At 59.6% G+C, this 23,208-nt stretch overlaps 1 protein-coding gene and 1 non-coding gene across 13 annotated transcripts in view; both read left to right on the top strand.

Annotated features, from left to right (window-relative positions):
• The window catches only part of TRPM2 (transient receptor potential cation channel subfamily M member 2), a 48,538-nt gene extending 26,709 nt beyond the window's left edge, over positions 1 to 21,829 (top strand). For 2 of the 12 annotated variants that reach the window (XM_045036515.1, XM_045036514.1), the window contains exons 15-33: positions 359 to 471; positions 1,438 to 1,651; positions 2,344 to 2,462; positions 2,972 to 3,104; positions 3,515 to 3,686; positions 8,454 to 8,637; positions 9,323 to 9,504; positions 9,739 to 9,871; positions 11,462 to 11,549; positions 13,351 to 13,438; positions 14,330 to 14,487; positions 15,183 to 15,259; positions 15,510 to 15,611; positions 15,895 to 15,981; positions 16,557 to 16,662; positions 18,231 to 18,332; positions 19,487 to 19,555; positions 19,750 to 19,866; positions 20,449 to 21,829. In XM_045036515.1, the coding sequence (XP_044892450.1) occupies positions 359 to 471; positions 1,438 to 1,651; positions 2,344 to 2,462; positions 2,972 to 3,104; positions 3,515 to 3,686; positions 8,454 to 8,637; positions 9,323 to 9,504; positions 9,739 to 9,871; positions 11,462 to 11,549; positions 13,351 to 13,438; positions 14,330 to 14,487; positions 15,183 to 15,259; positions 15,510 to 15,611; positions 15,895 to 15,981; positions 16,557 to 16,662; positions 18,231 to 18,332; positions 19,487 to 19,555; positions 19,750 to 19,866; positions 20,449 to 20,574 (2,370 nt within the window). In that variant the 3' untranslated portion in view covers positions 20,575 to 21,829. Of the gene's footprint in view, positions 1 to 358; positions 472 to 1,437; positions 1,652 to 2,343; positions 2,463 to 2,971; positions 3,105 to 3,514; positions 3,687 to 8,453; positions 8,638 to 9,322; positions 9,505 to 9,738; positions 9,872 to 11,461; positions 11,550 to 13,350; positions 13,439 to 14,161; positions 14,189 to 14,277; positions 14,488 to 15,182; positions 15,260 to 15,509; positions 15,612 to 15,894; positions 15,986 to 16,556; positions 16,663 to 18,230; positions 18,333 to 19,486; positions 19,556 to 19,749; positions 19,869 to 20,448 lie in introns of those variants that run through there. The other 10 variants (XM_045036516.1, XM_019839301.3, XM_011285792.4 and 7 more) reach the window with 10 other exon arrangements.
• On the top strand, positions 16,616 to 16,692 carry LOC111556447. The gene has a single exon (XR_002735919.1). It is a non-coding gene; the product is annotated as a Z6 small nucleolar RNA (small nucleolar RNA).
• Positions 21,830 to 23,208: the final 1,379 nt, after the last annotated feature.

Here is a 23,208-nt window from a genome sequence, read left to right as displayed (position 1 = left end):
CCTGGGCCTTGGTCCTGTGCTGCGGACCGACACACCCTCTCCACTCCCTTTGCAAGTCAGCAAACTGGTGCTAAGAGAGAGTGGGCGGGGGGTCCCCTACCTGGGAGCCTACAGTCCTCCACGCGGCCCCAGCCCTTACCTCCGGGAAAGACTGCCCGGCCCTGCCCACCCGAGCCTCTTCCTCCGCCGGAAGATGACGGGGCCTGTCCCGTGCTGCCCACCACGCTGCGTGGCTGGGGGCTCAGAGTGCCGTGCTTGGGGCATGCAGGCGTGTGGTGCCGAGAAGACACATTGTTCACCCTCAGGGGTGGGGCACAGCGGGTGCCCACCGGCCTGAAGCTGCCTCCTCTGTCCACAGGCCTTTCTAACCAAGGTGTGGTGGGGCCAGCTCTGCGTGGACAATGGGCTCTGGCGGGTGATCGTGTGTATGCTGGCCTTCCCGTTGCTCTATACCGGCCTCATCTCCTTCAGGTGCCAGCCTGGCCGCTGGGCTGTAGGGGGAGGGAGGGGGTGCAGGGCCCCAGACCTTCCTTCCCAAATGTGCTTGCTGGGGGCAGGTCACACCTGTCTTGGTGGCTGCTACCAGGTCCTACGGTGATAGAGAGGCATGCAGGCGGGAGGCAGGGGGGGAGGGGTCTCTCTGTGTGCTGAACACCTACCGTGCCAAGCACCAAAAATGGGCTGAGCACTGGCCCTGCCCTGAGCACCTCTCTGTACTGAGTGCTGGTCCTGCCCTGAGCACACTCCCTGCCCTGAGCAACCCCCTGCACTGAGCACACCACAGCCCTGAGCACCCTGTCTGCACTGAGCACCCCTGCCCTAAGCACCCCTGCCCTAAGCACCACTTGCCATGAGCACCCCCTCTGCACTGAGCACACCTCTGCACTGAGCTGGCCCCTGCCCTGAGCACCCCCCTGCACTGAGCAGCCCCCGTGCACAGAGCTTCCCCCTGCACTGAGCACCCCCCTGCCCTCAGCACTGGCTCTGCACTGAGCTCCCCCTGCACTGAGCACCCATCCTGCACTGAGCATTCCTCTGCACTGAGCACCCCCCTGCCATGAGCACCCCAGCACTGAGAACCCTCCATGATCTGAACACCCCCTTGCACTGAGCACCCACCTGCCCTGAGCACTGGCTCTGCACTGAGCTCCCCCCTGCACTGAGCATCCCTGGGCCCAATATTTATTTTCAGTCCCGGTGGAACCAGAGACAGGTGCTCTCAGGGCCCTCCCCATGCGGGGCCTTGTGGTGGAGCCCCCGTGTGGCTGTGTGTGGAGAGTCCGTGGGCTGCATGGATGCCCCCTGTGCCCAGGCCCGTCTCTGCCGTGTGACAGGAACACACCAGCACGGTGTCCCTGCTCCTTAGGGGAGGCGGAGGTCCTTTGGGCTCCAGGCCCCTCACAGCCCACCCCCCTCCCGTCTGCATCTGCCCTGCAGGGAGAGGAGGCTGCAGGCCGGGCCGGGTCTGCCCCGGGTCCGAGCCTTCTTCAATGCCCCCGTGGTCATCTTCCACCTCAACATCCTGTCCTACTTTGCCTTCCTCTGCCTGTTCGCCTACGTGCTCATGGTGGACTTCCAGCCCACACCCTCGTGCTGCGAGTACCTCATTTACTTCTGGCTCTTCTCCCTCGTGTGCGAGGAGCTGCGGCAGGTGTGCCCGCCCAGCCCCCTTCCCCGCTTCCCTTGGGTCCCCGGCCCCCGCGGCCTGTCCACTGGTCCCCATCCCCACCCGCGTCCCCCGGCACTGGAACCCACGGCAGGCTCACCTTCTCCGTAGGCCCACAGTGGGCTAACCGGGCACCTAGACGCTGCAGTCAGGGTCCGGGGTGGCATCAGAGTTCCCCGGGAGACAAGTGAGGGAGGCGGCGCTGTCCAGCTGGCTTCCCCTCTGGCTGTGCCGCCTCCTGAAGTCCGACCCGCTCCCAGGGGGCAAAGCCCCAGATCGGAGGGTGGGTGTGCCCTCCTCCCCGAGGGGGGCCGTCTGCCCCACCCATCCGGTTGCCGGGGACCGGGGCTGCCATGGTCCCGCTTCTCTGGGTCTTCTGTGGAAGCAGGTGGACAGGGGTCCTGTGGGAAGCTGGCTCACACAGACAGGAGGGGGTTGTCCCTGCCACACACATTTGTGGACTGAGCAGGGTTGCGGTGGGTCGGACGGTGGGCTCAGGGCCGCCTGGCAACACCTCTGCCTGGGCTCCTCTCCCACTCTTCCTCGACCCAGGGTACCCGGGGACGGTGGGAATCTGTCCTCTTCCTGGCTAGCCTCACTCTCCAGGAAGGAGGGAGTGTTTTCACTGCTGCTGGTGAGGTTGGTGAAGACAGACCCCTAACCTCGTCCTCTCGCAGCTCTTCTATGACCCTGACGAGTTCGGGCTGATGAAGATGGCCCTCCTGTACTTCAGTGACTTCTGGAATAAACTGGATATCGGTGCCATCTTGCTGTTCATAGCAGGACTGACCTGCAGGTGAGCGGCCTGTCTTCTCTGCGGCTTCCCGTCTGCGGCTGCAGCCCGGCGGGCTCACGTCCCCTCTGGCCATGTCTGCTGTCTGTCTGGGGGACAAAATCTGCCCTGAGCAAAGGGGAAGTTGCCAGAGCTCCCGCCCCCTCAGAGGGCTGCGCACCTGCAGCCCAATGACTCTGCCTCCTGCTGGGGCCCTGCCCGCTCCCCTGCCCATTAGGGCCACGGGTGTCCCTGCCTCAGTCCCTTTCTCCATGAGGCAAGAGGGACCAGCCCAGCCATGCTGCTTCCCAAGAGGCCAGCATGGCCCACCACCCCTGCCCAAGGCTGGGCTTCTGGACCTTTCCGGATAACACCTCCCTGGAGGCACTGCTCCATGAGCTCACACCCTGTTTTTAGTTCTCTGGGGTCCGGGGGCCTCCAGAGCACACGTGGGCTTGGTCAGGCGAGCGGGCAGCTGGGGACGGGCTCTGGGAGCGGTGAGCTCAGGGGTCCCTGATTCTGCTGGGGGCCAGGCTCATACCAGCGTTGCTGTACCCCGGGCGCATCATCCTCTCTCTGGACTTCATCATGTTCTGCCTCCGGCTGATGCACATTTTCACCATCAGTAAGACACTGGGGCCCAAGATCATCATCGTGAAGCGGATGGTAAGGGGATCAGGGGGTCCGGATGCCAGTTGCAAGCGGGGTGCTCCAGGGCTTGAGCAAAGCACGTCCCTGCTTTGCCTTTGGGCTCCCAACCCCAGCATGCCCATCGCAGGTCTTTGCCTGTATGTCACCTCTTCCAGACAGCCTCCCCTGATCTCCACAGCTCATTCCCGGTCCCTGTTACAGCTCCTATCACTCCCTCCGTGGGTCACAGTCATACCCAGCCCCTCCTACACATCATGCCCAGCACCCTATTAGGATGTGGGGGCAGGCCAGGGCTGTGGCCCCAAGTGTCCCTGTCCAGGGTGACAGCAGCTCCTCCCACCACCGCAGAGCACACAGCCTGAGTATGGGGGGCAGCGGGAGCGTGTGGGTGGGCGGCTGCAGCTGGTGCCACCCTGTCTCTGCAGATGAAGGACGTCTTCTTCTTCCTCTTCCTGTTGGCGGTGTGGGTGGTGTCTTTCGGGGTGGCCAAGCAGGCCATCCTCATCCACAACGAGAGCCGGGTGGACTGGATCTTCCGGGGGGTCGTCTACCAGTCGTACCTCACCATCTTCGGCCAGATGCCGGCCTATATCGACGGTAGGACACGGGTCCCTGACGGCTCCGGCAGGGGTGCCTGGAAAGCTCCCTGAAGGCTGGGAGGTGAGGGGCGGGGAGTGGGGTGGCTCCCCGGGTGCCCGTGTGGCAGGAGACCCAGTGCATGTGATGCTTAGTTGCAGCGGCGGGGGGTGGGGGGGGAGCCTGGGCCATGGCTGAGATCTGGGGTGGGCCGAGGGTGCGGCCTGGGGCTCTGACACCCCTCCCCCACACCACATGCCACCCTGTCCCTCCTCCTCCTCCTCTAGACGGAGAGAATCCTTTCTGTACCCTGAGTTTTTTCTTTTCGACAGCGTCATCGAGATAGAACACCTACTAGGAAAAGCTCACCTGTTTGAGGTGTGTGCTTCAGTGGTCTTCACCGTACTTACGGAATCGCATTTTAGAACATTTGCATCACCCACCAAAGACACGCACCCCCCTTAGCAGTCACCCCCCTTGTCCCCAGCCGTTGGCGACCTGTAATCTGCCTTCCCTCTAAACAGCCTGCCTCTGCTGGACATCTCGTATGAACTGGATGATGCAACGTGCGGTCTTTGCGTCTTGCTCTGTCTTAGCGTGACGTTTTCAAGACTCAGCCATATTGTAGCCTGCGTCAGCATTTAGTCCCCCTTTGCTGTTGTTAAACAATGTTCCATTGCACGGACAGGCCACATTTTGTTTCTGCATTTGTAAATCGGTGAGCTCCTGAGTTGTTTCTGCCTTCTGGCTGTTATGTATAACATTGCTCGGAACGGTTGTAACGGTGATGTTTCCAATTATGTGTCTGTGTGGACGCGTTTCCCTCCGGCTTGGATGAAGGTCAGGCAGTGGAATGTATGCCTGCTGGGTTGTGTGCTGTCTTTAACAGTTTGAGAAACGGCCACACTATTGTCTACAGCAGCTGCACCATGTCTCGCGTCCCCACCGCAACAATACAGGGCCCAGCGCTCCAGATTCGAGCGGGCTTGTCACTGTTGTCTTTCTTGCTTCTGGCCATCCCAGTGGGCACGAGACGCGTCTCATTTCCCTGATGGCAAATGTGCTCGTGTGCTCACGGAGCCGTTCGCGTGCCTTCTTTGGAGAAACGTCTGCTCCTATCATTGACCCGTTTTTCAAGTGGGTTATTTTTCTTTCTTCCTGAGTTATACGGACGCCAGTCCCTTCTCGTACTTCTGACTTGCAAATATGTTCTGCCATGCTGCAGGCTGTCTTGTCCCTTTCTGGATGATGTCCTTTGAAGCACCAGGTTTTAATTTTGGCGAAGTCCACCCCCCCAGTCGCTCTGGTCACTTGTGCTTTTGCTGTCGTATCTCAGAACCCGCTGCCTGACCCAAGATCGTGACCATTTATGTGTTGTTATTCTAGAAGTTAGAATAACTTCTTACTTTTGGCCTTTGAGCTATTTACGTTAATTTTGTAAACAGTGTGAGGCAGGGGTCACTCTTCTGCATGCAAATACCCAGTTTGTTGAAATCCCCATTGAATTGTCTTGGCCCCTTGTCAAAAACCAATGGACCATTAATGAAAGGGTTTATCTACAAACTCTCCATTCTGTTCCATTGATCTGTGTGTCTGCTCTTGGGCCAACACCACACAGCCTGGTGAGTGTCACTTTGTAGTAAGTTTTACGATGAGGACGTGTCAGGCCTTCAACTTTGCTCTCCTTTTTCAAGGTTGCTTTGGCCTCCAGGTCCCTTGGGTCCACACACATTTTTGGATCAACCTCTCAATTTCTCCAAAAAGCATCCAGGACTTTGACGGTGAACGTGGGATGTCTTTCTGCTTATTTAGATCTTTAACTTCCTTCAACAAAATTTTGTAATTTTCCGGGTCTAAGCTACGCTGCTTTTGTTAAGTTTATTCCTAAGTGTTTTATTCTTTTTCATATTGTTGTAAAGAGAATTGCTTTATTCATTTTATTTTTGGATTGTCTGTTGCTAAGGTATAGAAATGCGCTGTACGTGGGGTGCCTGGGTGGCTCAGGGTCATGATCTTGCCGTTTGTGAGTTCGAGCCCCGCGTCGGGCTCCGTGCTGATAGCTCAGAGCCTGGAGCTGCTTTGGATTCTGTGTCTCCCTCTGTCTCTGTCCCTCCCCCGCTTACGCGCTGTCTCTGTCTCTCAAAAATAAATGAACATTAAAATTTTTTTTAAATACACTGTATTTGCACGTCGATCTTGCTGAAGTTCTTTATAGCACTACCAGTTTTTAGTGGATTCCCCGGGATTTGCTGTGCAGGAGATCATGTCTTCTGCAAATAGAGATATTTTCTCTTGTTCTTTCCCACCTGATACCTTTTACTTCTTGTTCTTGCTGAATTATCCTGGCTAGAACCTCTGGTACAACATTGAATAGAAGTATCCAGGACAAACATCTCTTTGTGGTGCCTGATCTTAGAGGCGGGAGTTTTTTTCAGTCTCACTATTAAGTACGAAGTTCGCTGCGGGTTTTTGTAAACGTCCTTCATCCGGGTGAAGAAGCTCCCTCCCACCCCTAGTGTCTTGATCGCTTTCATTATAAAAGCGGGCACGACTCTGTCAAATGCTTTTCCTGCACCTGTTGAAATGTCTGCATGATTTTTTGTTCTTTACGCTACTAACACGGTGTGTTCAGTAACTGATTTTCAGATGTGAAACCGGTTCTGCCCTCCTGGGACAGACCTCACTCGGTCACGGTGTGTAACTCTCTTTATGTGATGCTGGATTCAGTTTGCCAGCGTTTTGTGGAGGATGTTTGCATCTATGTTCGTAAAGGGCATTGGTCTGTGGTTTCGTTTCTTGTAATGTTTTTGTCTGGTTTTGGCATCAGGGTGACACTGGCCTCCTCGCACGAGTTAGCAGTGTTTCCTCCTCTATTTTGGAACACTTTGTGAAGGATTGGTCTGAATTCCTCAAACGTTCAGGAGAATTCACGAGTGAAGCCCCCTGGGCCTGAACTTTTCTTCGTGTGAAGTTCTAAAATTATTACTTCTGTCTCTTTCCTTGTTCCAGGTCTGTCTGGATTTCCCATTTCTTCCTCAGTCCCCTGTGGTGCCTTGCCTCTTTCTAGGACCTTTTGTCCATTTTTTCTACACCGTCTACTTTGTTAGCACACAATTTTGTAGTATTTCCTTACCGTTCTTTTTATTTCTGTAGGGTTGGTGGTGATGTTCTCTCTTCCGTTTATAACTTTAGCAATTTGAACCTTTTTTCCCCCTTGATCAGTCTAGGTAAAAGGCTGTAATTTTGTTGGTCTTTTCCAAGAACCAGATTTTGGTTTTATTGACTTTCTTTATTGCTTTTGTATTCTCCATTTCACTTATTTGCATTCTGATCTTTATTATTTCCTTCCTTCTGCTTGCTCTGGGTTCAGTCTGCTTTTCTTTTGTCTTAGTTGGCTAACGTGGAAGGTTGTGTTACTGGGGTGCCTGGGTGGCCGAGTCGGTTAAGTGGCCGACTCTTGATTTTGGCTCAGGTCATGATCTCATGGTTCACGAGATCAAGCCCTGTGTCGGGCTCCGTGCGGATAGGGTGGAGCCTGCTTGGGATTCTCTCTCTTCCTCTCTCTCTGCCCCTCCCTTGCTTGAACTCTCTCTCTTTCAAAAAGTGGTAGATTATGTTATTGATTTGAGCTCTTCTTTTTTAAAAACATTTTTAAGTGTTCTTATTTATTTTTGAGAGAAGAGAGAGAGAGAGAGCAGGGGAGGGGCAGAGAGAGAGGGAGACACAATCTGAATCCAGGCTCTGAGCTGTCAGCACAGAGCTGGGCACGGGGCTTGAACTCATGAACTGTGAAACCATGACCTGAGCCAAAGTTGGACATTTAAAGACTGAGCCACCCAGGCACCCCTCTTTCTTCTTTTTCATAGCACCTTCTTGTAGGGGGACTGACAACTGGGCGCAGGGCAGCAGGATACTGACTTGCAGTTTTAAAAAATTAGTGCATGCTCATTGTTGACAATTTTAAATCCAAGTAAGTATAAAGAATAATGTCCATAATCCCACTTCCGGGTGTTAACCACAATTAATAACTGCCACTTAGTGTGTTTCCTTAGAGTTTTTTTTTTTTTAAGTTTATTTATTTTGAGGTAGGGAGGGGCAGAGAGGGAGAGAGAGCATCCCAAGCAGGCTCCACGCTGTCAGTACAGAGCCCGATGTGGGGCTTGATCCCACAACCCTGAGATCATGGCCTGAGCCAAAATCAAGAGTTGGATGCTTAACCAACTGAACCACCCAGGTGCCCCTTGGAGGGTTTGTTTTTTTTTAACGTACAAGCTGGACATATGTTTTGTTGAATATGCCCTTCACTTTTCTACAAACGTGGGACTACATTTCTGTTTGTAATCACCTGTTGGGTATGGGTACATTACCTGTGTCACAATTTTCCTTTCCCCTGCCTCCCTTCTTTTCCTGAGAGTTGTTCATTTACTCCGCTTGAATTCTGTCCACGGCAGTGGGCTCCCTGTGGTTGGGGGCTGTGTCTCAGTGGTGACAGCCCCTCCCCCTTCCTGGTGCCAGCCCTGTCCCGGGCCCAGGAAGTGGCCTGAAGGGGACAGCTGGGTGCTGGGTGGGTGTATGTGCCTGGGGCGGGACTACAGGTCTGGCTCCTCACTTCCCTCGCCCGCGGAGGACGCTTGGGGGTAGACAGACGCCTCTCTCTGGACCTGAGCTGACAGCTGAGGTCACCCCGTTGTGCAGGTGTCCAGGCCTTGAGGACGCCCATTGCCGAGGGACTCCGGTGACTCGGCGTTGGCTGTCTTTGTTCCCTGTGCCCCCCCCCCCCCCCGCCAGGTGTGAACTTCAGCCTGGACCAGTGCAGCCCCAACGGCACAGATCCCTACAAGCCCAAGTGCCCGGAGAGCGATGCCGTCCGGCACGAGCCTGCCTTCCCCGAGTGGCTGACGGTCATCCTGCTCTGCCTGTACCTGCTCTTCACCAACATCCTGCTACTGAACCTCCTCATCGCCATGTTCAAGTGAGGGCCCCGGGCAGCGCGGTGGGCGGGTCTTTCTCGCGCTCGCAGAGCGCGGTGGGCGGGTCTTTCTCGCCCCCGGAGAGCGCGGTGGGCGGGTCCTTCCTGCCCCTGGGCAGCGTGGTGGACGGGTCCTTCTCGCGCTCGGAGAGCGCGGTGGGCGGGTCTTTCTCGTCCCCGGAGAGCGCGGTGGGCGGGTCCTTCTCGCCCTCGGAGAGCGCGGTGGGCGGGTCCTTCCTGCCCCTGGGCAGCGTGGTGGGCGGGTCCTTCTCGCGCTCGGAGAGCGCGGTGGGCGGGTCTTTCTCGTCCCCGGAGAGCGCGGTGGGCGGGTCTTTCTCGCCCCCGGAGAGCGCGGTGGGCGGGTCCTTCTCGCCCCCGGAGAGCGCGGTGGGCGGGTCCTTCTCGCCCCCCGGAGAGCGCGGTGGGCGGGTCCTTCCTGCCCCTGGGCAGCGTGGTGGGCGGGTCTTTCTCGCGCTCGCAGAGCGCGGTGGGCGGGTCCTCCTCGCCCCCGGAGAGCGCGGTGGGCGGGTCCTTCTCGCCCCCCGGAGAGCGCGGTGGGCGGGTCCTTCCTGCCCCTGGGCAGCGTGGTGGGCGGGTCCTTCTCGCCCCCGGAGAGCGCGGTGGGCGGGTCCTTCTCGCAGCGCCGGCCGGGGCTCCTGTAACCCGCGCTCTCCTTGCCTCCCGCCAGCTACACATTCCAGCAGGTCCAGGAGCACACGGACCAGATCTGGAAGTTCCAGCGTCACGACCTGATAGAGGAGTACCAGGGCAGGCCCCCCGCGCCGCCCCCCTTCATCCTCCTCAGCCACCTGCACCTCTTCATCAAGAGGGTGGTCCTGAAGATCCCCGCCAGGCGGCGCAAGCAGCTCAGTAAGGCCGCCTGCGCCGTCCCCGGGGGCGCGCTCCGCTGGCTTGGGGTGCGGTCGGGGGGCCGGTGGGTGAGCGTGGCTGCTCCTTCTAGAACCCTGCTGGCTCAGCAGGCGTGCAGACCCTCGGACGGGCGTGGGGCGGGGTCCTCCCCGTCAGGGCCCCTCCCCGCCAGAGCCTCCCGTGTCCCCTGCACGCGGCGTTCAGGCCCCTCTGCCCGCCCCCCTGCGCCCGCAGAGAGCAAGCTGGAGAAGAACGAGGAGGCCGCCCTTCTGTCCTGGGAGATCTACCTGAAAGAGAGCTACCTGCAGAACCAGCAGTACCAGCAGAAGCAGAGGCCGGAGCAGAAGATTCAAGACATTGGCAATAAGTACAGGAGGCCGGGGCAGCCCAGGGGCGCGCGAAAACCCCCCACGGCCCCAAGTCGCACCCGGGACACGGCCCACCTGGGGGAGAGGCCCGGGCACTGCTCCCGGGGCGGGAAGCTTGTGTCCTCCAGCTGACCCGTGGCTCCCCCCTTGGGAAGCCCGGATCTCGCGGGGTGGGGAGGAGGGTGAAGGCGGCACCAGCACTGGGGGCAGGGCTGACCCTTGACCTCCTTAGGAGGCATGGGTCGGGGGAGCTGGTCCTGCTGGCCCTGTGTCTCTCCCTGGGCCAGGAGAGGAGGGGACACGTGCCAGGTGGCTATGGCAGCTCCTGGCCCTGGTGCAGTCCCGTGGGCCGTGCAGGGAGAGGGGCACCCTGCCGCCTGGTGGGGGCGGGGGAGACAGCCAGCGGGCGGGCTCCCTGCAGGCGGGCGAGCACCCTCTCCTCAGAGCTGTGCACCTGCCTTGCTGGGTGTCTCTCAGCTCATCCGTGGGCTGGAGCCAATGATGGCAGCCATCGCCTGGCACGGCTTCCAGAGGGTGCTGGAGGGAGGGCACATGGAGAGCGGGTGCGCGTCTCGGCTGGAGACGCAGGGGGTCATGCTGCCCTGCACCAGCCACCTATCTGCTCTCTCTGGTCGGGTGAGGGCTCTGAGGCCCAGCGAGGCAGCATGGCCTGTGCGGCCCCACAGCCCCCGGGGCTGAGCTGAGCTGACCCCCACATGCACCTACAAAGGGGGTGGGGGTGGGAGTTTGTTGGTGATGAGGTGGGGTCTCCGACAAGCTTGTCATGGGGACTGAGTCACAGGGGTCCAAAGCCACCCCGTCACCTTCTCTCCAGTAACCACACAGCATATCTGCAGGCTGACTTGGGGAACACGACAGGAAGCGGTTCCGTGGCTTTTGTGGGATTAGGGAACATGTGGTGAAGGGGGGAGTAAACTGCCTCCCCCCCCCCACCCCGAGAACTGTTCACAGCGGGTCCCGGGCCCAGCTCAGCACTCACTGGTCACTGAAGGGGCTGCTGACTTTGTCACTACGAGCGTTCTCTGAAGGTGCCCTTGAGGGGAGAAGTAGGAAACGCCGGGCACAGCCAGGCAGGAGAGTCTGAGCGGCGTTCGGCCGCGGGATCCCTTGCCTATGCACTTGGCAGCCAAAGCTGGGTGACGTCCCCATGTGGTAGCAAAATAAGACAAACCCAAACAGACGTTCCCCAAACAGCGGCACTGCCCATCCCCCGAGCCCATCGGTGCCCAGAAGCAGCTTTGATCTTTGCACTTGGCTGTCTAGCGGCCTGTCAGCAAATCGAAGGGAGGACTGCTCATCCCTGTGTGACTCCCCGCGATGCTCCCACGGCTGGCAGTGTGGCTGTGTGAGCTGGGGGCATCCACTTACTGGAAGATCTTCCCCTTTGGGGCCGTGGGCAGTGTTCCTTCTATACAGAAGCGGGTTATAAATACTTTCAGATTCAGGGGAAGGTGCCTGAAGTTAAGGGGTCCCAGGCAGGGACTCGCACCTACAGACTAGCATTGTGTATCCTCGACATCCAGGCCCCTGGGGCCGGCCCGGCTGGGCTCAGCTGGGTGTTCTTTCAGGGTCAGCACCATGGTGGACCTGCTGGAAATGGAAAGTCTGAAGCGCTCAGGCTCCATGGAGCAGAGACTGGCCTCCCTGGAGGAGCAGGTGAGTTCCAGGCCAGCGCCTCTGTTTCCAGGTCATGGATCTGCCCGGCCGGGGCACCGCTCTGGTGCAGGGGCTTCGAGGATGAGCACGCTGGGGAAACGGCCAGGAGAAGGAGCTGGGGGACGTTGGGGCCATCGTTCCCAACCGGAAGAGGTGCCATCTTTGCCCTCCAGAACGTTCTGCCAAACACTTCCCCACTGAGCTTCACCACCCTGCCCTGTGGGGCGTCTACACCATGGGCTGCTCTGAGGGAGCCGCTCTCCTCCCCAGCTCTGGCCTCCTCAGAGCTGTCCTCCGAGGTGACCGTGGCCGCAGGACTCCACATCCAGAAGCTGTGGGAATTCCAAACGCCCGCGGCTGCTTTCCCAGGCTAACCGCGGATGCTGTTGGGGAGGGAGGGCCCCAAGGCAGCAAGATGCGTTTGAACGTCTGGGTGGAGCACTGGGCTGAGTAACATCAGAAAGCGTGTGGACGTCTCAGACCAGCCCCAGATGGTTGGAACGTTGGGTCAAGGTTCTGATGCTTCTGCACGAGGGGGAGCTCAGAGGATGTTGCCAACAGGCAGCAGGCAGTCGATGAACAGCCTCCGTCCCACTCGTCCCCCATCAATGCCCACTGATGGTCCCCCCACCAGTCGGGCCACGCCTGCTGGGCTCCAAGTCCTGGACCTGAGACAGGCAGCCCTGAGCAGCCTCACATCTGAGAGTTATCTATCACCTTGCAGACCAGCTGGGCTCAGGTGCTTGAACATCTCTTCACCCATCCGTCCATCCATCATCATTCCATTCTCCCATCCTTCCTTCCTACCTTCCTTCCTTCCTTCCTTCCCTCCTTCCCCCCTCCCTCCCTCCCTCTCTTCATCCATTCATCCACCCATCCATCCGTCATTTCATGTTTCCTGTGCCCCTCATCCATGCCACATCCAGGGCTGGCCTGGGGAACATCAAGGCAAACGGGCATTGCCTCCCCCTCAGAGAGTTGCAGTCTGGGGGGCACAGACATAAATGCCCATTGTCACAGTATGGTTTAGTAAGTGCAGCAATCAAGGCAGATGCAGGGGCTGGCGGTCAGGGAGGCCTCGGGCCTTCAGAATAAGAGGGGTGGACTGGGAGGAGGTTGGGTCCCTGCCCCTCTGTGCCCCTCTTGCTGGGGGCTTTCTTATGAGCACCCCTGCTGCCCATAGCAGCCTCCCAGCAGGCAACACCTGAGCCCCACACGCTGTCACAGGAATCTTGTCTCTTCCCAGCTCTGCTGTATCAGGTGGGGGCAAGCCACTCGGCCCTGTGATGGTGGGGTGCCCACCGTGAGCCAGCCCCTGCCCTGGGACAGCTGTACACGGGGGTCTGCCCCAACTGCCTTCTGCCCTGTGGGTCCCTGCCTTGCTGACGCCCTCCCAGACGGGTGCAGCTGCTGCTGAACTGAGTTCTCCTGGCCCCGTTGGTCCCCTGGCTCCCACCATCCCCCGTAGTTGAACATGTTTGACTTCCAGGAGTTTCTTTTCTCTGGGAGGAGCAAGAGCCATGGGGAGCCTCGGTAGGCGGTCACGCTCCACCTTCCTGCGGCTCAGGTTTGTCCTACTGTGGCTTCAGGATGGTTCAGCGGCCTCTGCCGTGTCCAGTCCCAGTGGCCATTGCGTCTCATGGGTGGGCACTGCCCGTGACACCGAGGGAAGCAGGGCAGGCTCTGATGCCCGTGGGGTCACTGCCACCTTCCCATAGTGCCCTCGCCAGTTCGGTGGAGGGCTGGGTGTGCTGTACGGAGGCAGGCGTGGACCAAATCTTGTTTGGGATGTGCCTTCCAGGTGGCCCAGACGTCCAGAGCACTGCACTGGGTCATGAAGGCCCTGAGGGACGGTGGCTTCGGCTCAGAGGAGGGCATCCCCGCCCCGGGTGAGTGCGCGGCCCTGCCAGCAGCTGGCACCTGCTTGAGTCTGGGGGTCTGTGGGGAGGAGAGGCAGCAGGCTGGATTCTGGCGGGGTTGGGGGTAGGCCGACTGAGCTGCTCCTGGGTCCCATGGGCCTGGGCGAGGGTAGACTGCCCCACAGAAGCAGGGGCCCTGCACAACCGAGCCCGTGACTGGACCTGGTGGGGGGCTTTGAGAGGGGGCCTGGGCATCATGCTATACAGGAGGGGCCGCTCCAGGATGCGCCCAAGACCCAGACCAGGTGGCAGAAACCATAGTCCGTGTGTCTTTTTTTTTTTATATTTATTTTTGAGAGAGAGAGAGGGAAGGGGTGAGCAGGGGGAGGGCCAGAGAGAGGGACAGAGAATCCCAAGCAGGTTCCGCACTGTCAGCACAGAGCCTAACATGGGGCTTGATCCCACGAACTGTGAGATCGTGACCCGAGCCAAAGTCAGACACAACCTACTGAGCCACCCAGGTGGCCCCCCAAAGTCCATATTTCTAAGTTTGCAGCCAGCCAAGAAATGGGCAAGACTGGCCCTCCTGGGGCGGTGCTGACCCCGGAGGGGGCACACGTGCCCTCCCTAGCCGGATGGGCTTCTGTAAGGGCCGTGAGTCCAGCTAATTACCGAGAGCTCTGGGGCAGCCACACAAGGAGGCAGGTGCTGGCTGGGGGGACACTGCCCGACCCCAGATCTCTGTCCCCCCAGGGCCGTAGTGGGGAGCCCCCCTTCGGGGCTGGTGGTGTTCAGTCTGGTCTCGGGGAGGCGGAGGTGGCCCAGTTCTGGGGAAGGACCATCGAGGACGCCCCTGTCCTGTGGGCCAGGTGCCTGAGCCCGGGCCCGGCTTTGCCCACGGCTCCCTGTGGCTGTTCCCAGCACCCCAGAAGGCCTCAGAGGGGCAGGACCTCGAGCCGGACGGCAGACAGGAGGAGGAGGACATGGGCGACACCCACCACGTGAACGCCCGGCACCTCCTGTACCCCAACTCCCACGTCACCCGTTTCCCCGTGCCCAACGAGAAGGTGCCCTGGGAGGTGAGTGCGGGTCCTGGCGCTCTCCCACCGGGCCAGAGGTGCCCCGTGTTCTGGACACGGCCAGGCGCCGGGTGGACAAGCCTGTGCAGCCTCACAGGGACGTGCTGGGCAGAGGGGGAAACTGAGTCACTAGGACCACACAGCTAGAGGTGGTGGAGCTGGGCGCCCAGTGGGCTGCTGACCCTACAGGGAGCTGACTGCCCCGTTACCTCCAGTGGCCTCACTCATCCCAGACCCCAGCATCCCCAGGGACTGGTCGCTGCCCCTTTCGTGAGCGCAGGTGAGGGATAGCATTGAGGAGGGAGGAAGAGGAAGGGCAGCAGCATCTGTGTGCCCTCCCCGCCCCCACGGGCGTTGCCTCTGGCCTTTCTAGAACATTCCAGGCTGTTGCCTCCATTCCTTCTCCCCAGTCTCTGCCAGCTGGAGTCCCTCTGGAGTCCAGCCTAGACCCCTGCCCCATCCTGGGGGCTCCTCTGGACTACCACTGCCGTCGCCAGCCCCCTCGGCTGGGTCCCTGGGGGTGGTACGCTCAGCCTGCCTGAGCTCAGAGCTACCCTGTGCACTTTGGGGTCTGTCTCGGGGTCCATGGCGTGAGCGCTTTGAGGAAGAGGAGCTGCTGTCGGTCATCCTGGCCGCAGGGCCCTAGCCGTGGTCGGGGGTGCCAGTCTGAGGGCAGGACCGGCGTCTTTGTGCAGACGGCGTTTCTCATCTACGACCCGCCCTTTTACACAGACGACAGGAAGGACAGGGGCTTGGTGGACCCCGTGGGAAAGTGAGTGTGCACATCCTTGGCCCTGGGCAGGAGGGAGGGTGGGGGACCAGCAGGCGCTCCGGGGTGACGGCCAGAAGGAGCTCAGGGTGAGGGCCTGCCTCCTGCCTGGGCAGGGTGCCCTGTCCTCCCCGAGGGCTGGGACATTCTGGGGAGGCAGCTGGCTGGGGGCACCTGCCAGAGACACGGGGCTCTCTGACAGTCCTGGTCACTGCCCTCTCTTACGGGGACATGGCCTCTCCGCTTTTCCCAGTGCCCTGGAGCCTCTGTCCGGGATCAGCTACAACGCCGTGGACGGACCCATAGACCGGCGGAGCTTCCACGGGGTCTACGTGGTTCAGGACGGGCTCCCTCTGTGAGTGCGGCCGCCCGCCATCCCGCGTCAGCCGGGCCTTTGTGGGGCTTGCTTCTGGGGTCAGCCGTCCTGTCCTGGCAAACCAGCCATCTTTCTGATAGAAGTGAACAAAATGCAGAAGAAAAGAGATGCTGATGTAAAACGCTGCCTTACTCGATGAGACCCCTCTCTGCGTCTCCCAGGACACTGGCGTGGAGCTGGGGAGGAGCACTTACCCCGGCTGGCTTTGGGGTAAGCAAATCTAGATTGCAGGCAGCAATCTAAGCAGACCCGTCCTCCCCAGGAACCCCATGGGCCGCACAGGACTGCGTGGACGTGGAAGCCTCGGTTGCTTTGGACCCAACCACACGCTGCAGCCTGTGATCACCCGGTGAGTGTGCCACTGAGGCACTCACGGGCCCCTCCCCACGTGCTCAGAGCTGAGGGGACAGATCGCACGTGGCACATGGTGCCAGGCTCATGGTGGGGCCTGGATAAGTGTAAGTGCACCCGAGATGCAGGGCGGGGGTGTCCCTGTCCCCTAGGAAAAGCCCAGGCCTGTCCCCACCCCTGGAAGCTGCCCTTGCTTCCTTGTGGGCCCCCCTCGGTTAGCGGGCCTCTGGGAGGAGGGCAAAGCCATGGCCAGGGCCCAGGACCACAGACAAGATGAAAATACACATAATCCCGCCCAGCATTTCCAGAGTAAGGAGAGGAGTAGGTGGGGCCAGGCTGTGTGCTTCTTTGAGGCTCATGATAAAAAAAAATATTTTCCTCATAGGCCCATCCACTCCAGTCCCTCCAGTGGTGTGGAAGCAGGAAAGACATCCTAATGGTCCCCGTCTCGGTTCTTCCCCTGGAGCCATGTTGGGAAAGGAGACAGGGTTGCCCCCGTCTGCCCCATATCCTCCTCAGTGGGGGCGGGGGGGGGGCTGACCGCAGAGTCCCTGTGAGCTGCCCCTTTTACAGGTGGAGGCGGAACCAGGATGGAGCCATCTGCAGGAAAAGCATAAAGAAAATGCTCGAAGTGCTGGTCGTAAAGCACTCTCTCTCGGAACACTGGGCCTTGCCAGGGGTAAGCCGTGCAAGCTGTCTGTCCAGAGCGTCTGTCCCTCCACCCATCCCACCCAACGACGGAACACCTGCTCCTACAGTCCCCGCCCTGGGCAGTTCTGGACTCTGTCCCTGGTGCTGAAGGACAAACCAGTACTTGGCTTTTTAGGAGGGATTCTCCCTGCTGTCTACTCATTTTGCTGTAGTGAAAACGGGTTCAGATACTCTCTGGGGTGAGCACTGTGTCCCGAGCACCAGGCTCAGCACTGCGGCTGCATCAGGGGCTAGGCTGCGTGTCCTCGAGGAGCTCATGGCTTTGGAGGCAAATATGACTCCCCATGCAGGTGTCTCAGGCAGGCACCTGCCTCTTGGTGTGCAGCCCTGAGCTGAGCCCTAAGGACAGGACAGGGGCCAGGGCTGGGAGGAGGGGGCATATGGCCCCTCAGCTCTGGAGTGGCAGCTAGTTGCAGGGCTGAAGGCCAGAATGCATCCGGGGCCTTGTGGGGATCAACATAACTGGGCTGCAGAAGGCCCTGGGCTGGACCCCCCAGGTGTTACTCCCAGATCAGTCTGCCTGCCCCGACTCCCACCCATGTTCTGGGGGTCCTGGCAAGAGGACCACGTTCCCTGACAGGCTCTGGGTCGGTGCACAGCATCTGGGCTGCAGCCCCATTTGGGAGCCTCTCCTCTGAGCCTGCTTCTGGGAAGTCGTGATTTGCCCCAACTCGGCACCCACCATGGCCCAGTGGCCGCTCTCCTGGGGGCAGCCTGTTGGTGAGCATGTGTGGGGTGGTGGTTCCACTGGGTCCCCAGGATGCAACAAGGATTCTGGGTAGCTCCAGCCCTGCAGCCACGATCCCCTGTGCCCCCCAGCTGAAGGAGCACCACTCTGAACCAGGTATCGGGCCGGCCCCTCTCCCCCTGGGAGAGAGTCTCTAGCACGATTCAGCCTTCCTCTTGGGCACTTTGGCCTCTCCGGGTGGGATGGGACACTGGCCCAGTCCCTGGTGGCATCTTCCAAGCAGTGCACCTATAGCCCCGACCCTGCATGGGTCCCCCCACCACTGCAGCTTTTGGGGGGCACAGGCGTCTCAGGGGACAAAGCAGATGGATGTGATGTGGACTTTGAGAGACGTTAATAACAAACAGGGTCTCTCCGAGGGGTGGAGGCTGGGCAGTGCAGGTGCAGGGCCCATGTCCCTGGGGTGGGTGGCGTTGGGAGAGGCTGGGAGCTCAGCCTGGGGGAGCAGAGGTGAGAGACGGCATGTAGGGGAATGCAAGCAAATAGTTAAAACATGCCCTTCTGCTGGTGGCCAGGGCACTGGAGGGCAGGGCGCGTGTTGCTTTATGGGCGCCCACACGTACTCCCCAAACATTGTGCCTCTGGTCTGACGCACCCCTGCTCCGCGCAGGCTGACGTGGGCAGTGCACTCTGGACAATGTCACTCCAGCCCTGAGACAGCCAAGCGGCCAGACACTCATCTGCCTGTGGCTCCAGGGTGCTGGCCTGCTGCCCACTCTGGGCAGATGGCCAGTGGAGGTGGGTCTCCGAACAGCCTTCAGACCTGCCCCTGCCTCCTCTCTGCCCAGGGCTCCCGGGAACCAGGAGAGATACTGCCCCGGAAGCTGAAGCAGGTCCTCCGTAGAGAGTTCTGGTCTTCCTTCCAGAACTTGCTGACGCAGGGCACAGAGGTAAGGTGGCTTCTCTGCTGCGGTCCCATCTGTGTGCCCCGGCCACCCACGGTGTGCTGGTGGGGAGGGCTGCAGGGTGAGCCGGATGGGACACTGGGGACCCTGCTCCCGCCCCAGGAAGGAGCTGGGACCAGGAGGCGTGGCCCTGGCTCTGGTCCCTGGGCGCCTGCCTTCCCTCCCTGACCTTCTTCTCTCTAGGTCAGGGGGGCAGGCCGCCTCCTCCGCCACACACACACTTGCCCTAGAGCACGTGGGTGCACGGGACCACAGTGTCTGAGTCTCCGAGGGCAGAGGGGGCATTGGGCCAGCGCCCGGCTCCCCAAGGCCTGGACGGGGGTGGGGGCGGGGGGCCTGTATTCTCCACTGTCTTTTCTTAGTTACGAAAGCGGTGCGTTACACGTTTGGTGTAACGCACGCCCCTTCACACTCACCCACAGGAGCCCCGCTCCAGACTTTGTTTACCTCTTTACATGCCTGCCGCGGGCTCTGTTGCCAGTTTTCTCTCTGCGCTCGAACACCCATACACTCTTAATAAAAACGGGGCCACACAGCACACACTTCTCTGTAACTTGCTTTTTCACTTAATTTGCAATGCTCATATTTACAAATTTGCCTCCTCTTTTCCATGGTCGCATAATGATTTGTGTCATGATTTCTTGAACGTCCTCTCGGTGGACCCAGAGTTGGTACTGGTCCTGTGTCTCTCCTAGTTTAGGATGAAACAGGCGATCGCTGATATTTAGGGTGTTGACCCGTGAACCTGGTCATTTCATAAGGGCTGTCCTGTGCAGTGCCCCAGGGAATAGCACCGTCCCTTTGTAGAAAAGAATTAAGTAGTTTATTTATGGAGGTGAAACATAACATAAAATTAACCATTTTAGAGTGAACAGGTCAGTGGCATTTAGCGCATTGGCCATGTTGTGCCACCATCACCTCCCACCTGTTCCAGAACATTCCATCCCCCATGAGCAGTCATTGCCTTTCCCCCCACCATTCCCTGGCACCCACTGACCTGCGTTCTGTTCTGCGTCCCGGCCTGTTCAGGACACTGGCTGTAAGTGGAATCACACAGGACGCACACGGGCTTTGGCGTCTGGCTTCTTTCACTTAGTGCAATGTTTGTGACGTCCGCCATCCCTTTTTATCCTCCCGAGGACAGTCGAGGCGGGTGTGGATGCCAAGCCAGAGACCAGGAGGGCGCTGAGGGAGGCGCGGACCCCGCGGTGGGTCGGGCACGCGGGAGGTGGCGTTGGGGAGCAGGCGGCACGGGGCAGGGAGAGAGCCCGGCGGGGCCCCGGGAGCAGTGGACGACTGTGCTCAGTGTCCCTGGGCCGGGACGGAGCGCAGGACGTGCATGGGGCCCCTCCCTCGGGGAGGAAGCCGGGGCGGACCGGCTTACCCCTGCGCTGCCTCCCAGGTATACAGAGGGTACGTGGACGACCCAAGGAACACGGACAACGCCTGGATTGAGACCGTGGCCATCAGCATCCACTTCTCAGACCAGAGTGACATGGACCTGAAGAGGCTGAACTCTGTATGGGCCTGGGCCGCAGGCTCCCGGTTTGGGGGGGGGGGGAGATGCAGGCGAGTGAGCTCTGGGGGTCACTCGGGGCCTCCAGGAGGGGTCTGCCTGGCCTCCCAGGGGGCCGGAGCTGGCCAAGACCAGAGAGCGGGGGCTGCAGAGAGCAGAGGGCTCCGAGAAGCACTGGGAGAGGCGAGAGGGCACCAGCAGGTGGCTGGATGGGGACCCTCGGACGGGACTCCCTGGGGGAGGCTGGTTCCCACGCCTTCATGGGGATGATGTCTCCACATTTATATCAGTCCCACCGTCCCTAATCCAGACTGGATTTAAAGGGCAGAACACCTGAGATGAAGGCCACCTGCTCTTTTCTCGTCAAGGACTTTCAGAGCTTGGCGGGAATTTCCCGTCATGCCTGAAGTAGCTGTTCTTTCTCCCCTTTGATAGAAGAATACAGGGAGGCAGCCCTAGGCAGAGACCGGGGGCGCGTGTCACCCACCCCCCCCGGGCCCTTCTGAGCCCAGCCGCAGCTCTGGGGTGTGGGGCAGAGGCGGGGCCAGCTCAGGAGGGAGTCAGGACCTACGTTTGCCCTTGCAGCACCTGCATGCCTGTGACCCCGGGATGTCCGTCCGATGGCAGGTCGTGGACAGGCGCATCCCTCTGTATGCCAACCACAAGACCATCCTCCAGAAGGTGGCCACTCTGTATGGGGCTTTCTACTGACCCGTGGACTCTGGCCGGGCCCCGATGCCGGGGGCGGGTGAGGCTGGTCTACCCACAGCCCCCTTGGAAGCTCGGCTGCCAGGGACTCAGGCCGAGGCCGGCCACCCAAGGCACGGGCCGCCCTGGGCCTCGGATGGGCAAGGGGCTGCTCCTGGGACACCTCGCGGTGTGGTCTGGGAATCTGCTGCTTCTCACGGCCACCTCGAGTCACTGAGCAGACGAGCCTGTGAATTGGAGAACGTCAGGGTGCCCCGAGAGGAGAGCCGAGGCAGGGCACGGGCCGGCTCTGGTCACACGGCCATTCCTCACGGCCGGCGTGGCTCCTGGGATCCCGCCAGTCATGGCTGCTGCTGGCGGCCTCAGCCCTCGGCCCAAGTGACTCCCTCCTGGTCACGTCGTGAGCAGCTCGCCCACCACCAGATGTGCATTGGCCCAAGGCCCGCATTTCCTGCACAGTTGGGACTGTGGCCTTGTCCTGGAGCCCACACCCCAGAGGTGGCACCCACCGTGACTTCACTCGGACCCTCACCTGTCCTGGGGTGGGGCCCCGTGGTAGCCTCAGTTCACTGCCCTGGCCTCTCAGGGCTGAGCCCCTTTGAGGGGCAAGAGCCAGGCGAGCACACGCCTTCTCTGGGGGTCAAAGTGTGTCTGCCTCTGTGCTGTCCTGGGGATCCGGGCAGGGGCTCTCCACGCACAGCGCTCCCTGTGAGCCCAGGGCGGGGTAGGCGGTGGGCCTAGATGGTGGGGGGGCCGCTCTGCTCAGTGTCCATGACTCACAAGCCATCAGCATAAACCGCCAACAGTCATCAGGGCCAGGATATCGTAAAACCCAACATTAAATCTGTTGCCCGTACCAGCCCGGCCAGCCTCTCTGTGTTCCCTACAGACAAAGTTACAGACCTGGGCAGTGGTCAGGGGGCTGTGTCTGGGCCACTGAGACCTCTTCCAGCCCGCGGCCCAGCTGCCTGTGGCCCAAGGGCGTCTCCTGTGGCCATCTCCCCCGGGTTCCTCCCCTTGGACACCCTGCAGGCTCCTTGGGCCCAGACCGGTCCACCCCCACCGGCCCCCCGTTTTTCATCCTCCTGGACCCGCCTCCAGCATGGCCCCCGGTGCCCAGGCTGGGACTCGGCAAGGCCACGCCCTTTCCGTGGCTGCCCACGCCCAGGTGTGGGGGGGCCTTGGTTTTTTATCTAGACTCCCAACTAGCATCCGACTGGCAGCACCGAATAAAAACATTTTAGAATGGAAAGACTCAGAAAATGTGTCGCTCGTGCATCCTTTCTGAAGGATCTTCTTTGTTTTTATTTTTATTGTTTACTTATTTATTTATGAATATAATTTATTGCCACGTTAGCTAACATACGGTGTATGCAGTGTGCTCTTGGCTTCAGGGGTAGATTCCTGTGGTTCATCACTTACATACCACACCCAGTGCTCAGCCCAGCAAGTGCCCTCCTCGGTGCCCGTCACCCATTCGCCCCTCCTCCCAGCTCAAACTGTCAGTTTGTTCTCCGTATTTAAGAGTCTCTTACGGTTTGCCGCCCTCTCTGTCTGAAGCTATGTTTCCCCTTCCCCTCCCCCATGGTCTTCCGTGAAGTTTCTCAAGTTCCACATATGAGTGAAAACATATGGTATCTGTCCTTCTCCGACTGACTTATTTCACTCAGCATAATACCTTCCAGTTCCGTCCACATTGTTGCAAACGGCAGGATTTCATTCTTCCTCGTTGCCAAGTAGTATTCCATTGTATATATAATCTTCTTTATCCATTCAGCAGTTGATGGACATTTGGGCTCTTTCCATAATTTGGCTATTATTGAAAGTGTTGCAGTAAACATTGGGGTACATGTGCCCCTGTGCCTCAGCACTCCTGTATCCCTTGGGTCAATTCCTAGCAGTGCTATTGCTGGGTCGTAGGGTCGTTCTATCTTTGATATTTTGAGGAACCTCCGCACTGTTTTCCAGAGCGGCTGCACCAGTTTGCATTCCCACCAGCAGTGCAAGAGGGTTGCCCTTTAAAAGAACTTCTCTAAGACGGATTCCAGAAAAGCGAACCGCGGACTCAGCTGGGCTGCTGTAACAAAATTCCACAGACGGGGCGGCTTAAACAACGGACTTGTTTCCAGTCCTGGAGGCTGGAGGTCTGAGACCCAGGGGCCAGCACCCGACTCTGGTGAGACGGCTTGGGGACGGCTGTCTCTCGCCGTGTGCCGAGTGCCTGTCCTCAGTGTGTGCACGGAGAGGGAGCGAGTGCTCCGGTGTCTCCTCTCAGAAGGACTCTAATCCTATGACGTCAGGGCTCCACTCTTAAGGCCTCATTTAACCTTAATTACTATATTAGAGGCCCCATCTCCAAATACAGCCACAAGGGGAGATAGGACTCCAGCATATGAATTTGGGGGTGGGGCGGACACAATAACACACACACACACACACACACACACACACAAGTGTGCACAGGTGCACAGCCCAAGCTCTGTGTAAGCCAAGAGACCATTAAGATGTATGGCTGCATCTTACACCTGTTGAGGCACAGCGTAAAAAGAAAATTTAACAAGCGCTCAGCACTAAAGCCCCCGATGGGGTCACTGGCAGCTGGCGATGGAGGGCGATCCCAGCGCACGGGTGTCCTCT

This window comes from Felis catus, chromosome C2, assembly GCF_018350175.1.
Source record: "Felis catus isolate Fca126 chromosome C2, F.catus_Fca126_mat1.0, whole genome shotgun sequence".
In the NCBI taxonomy this organism is placed as follows: Eukaryota; Metazoa; Chordata; class Mammalia; order Carnivora; family Felidae; genus Felis; species Felis catus.
The sequence above is the reverse complement of the archived record's forward strand: the minus strand, read 5'-3'. Positions and strand labels throughout refer to the sequence as shown.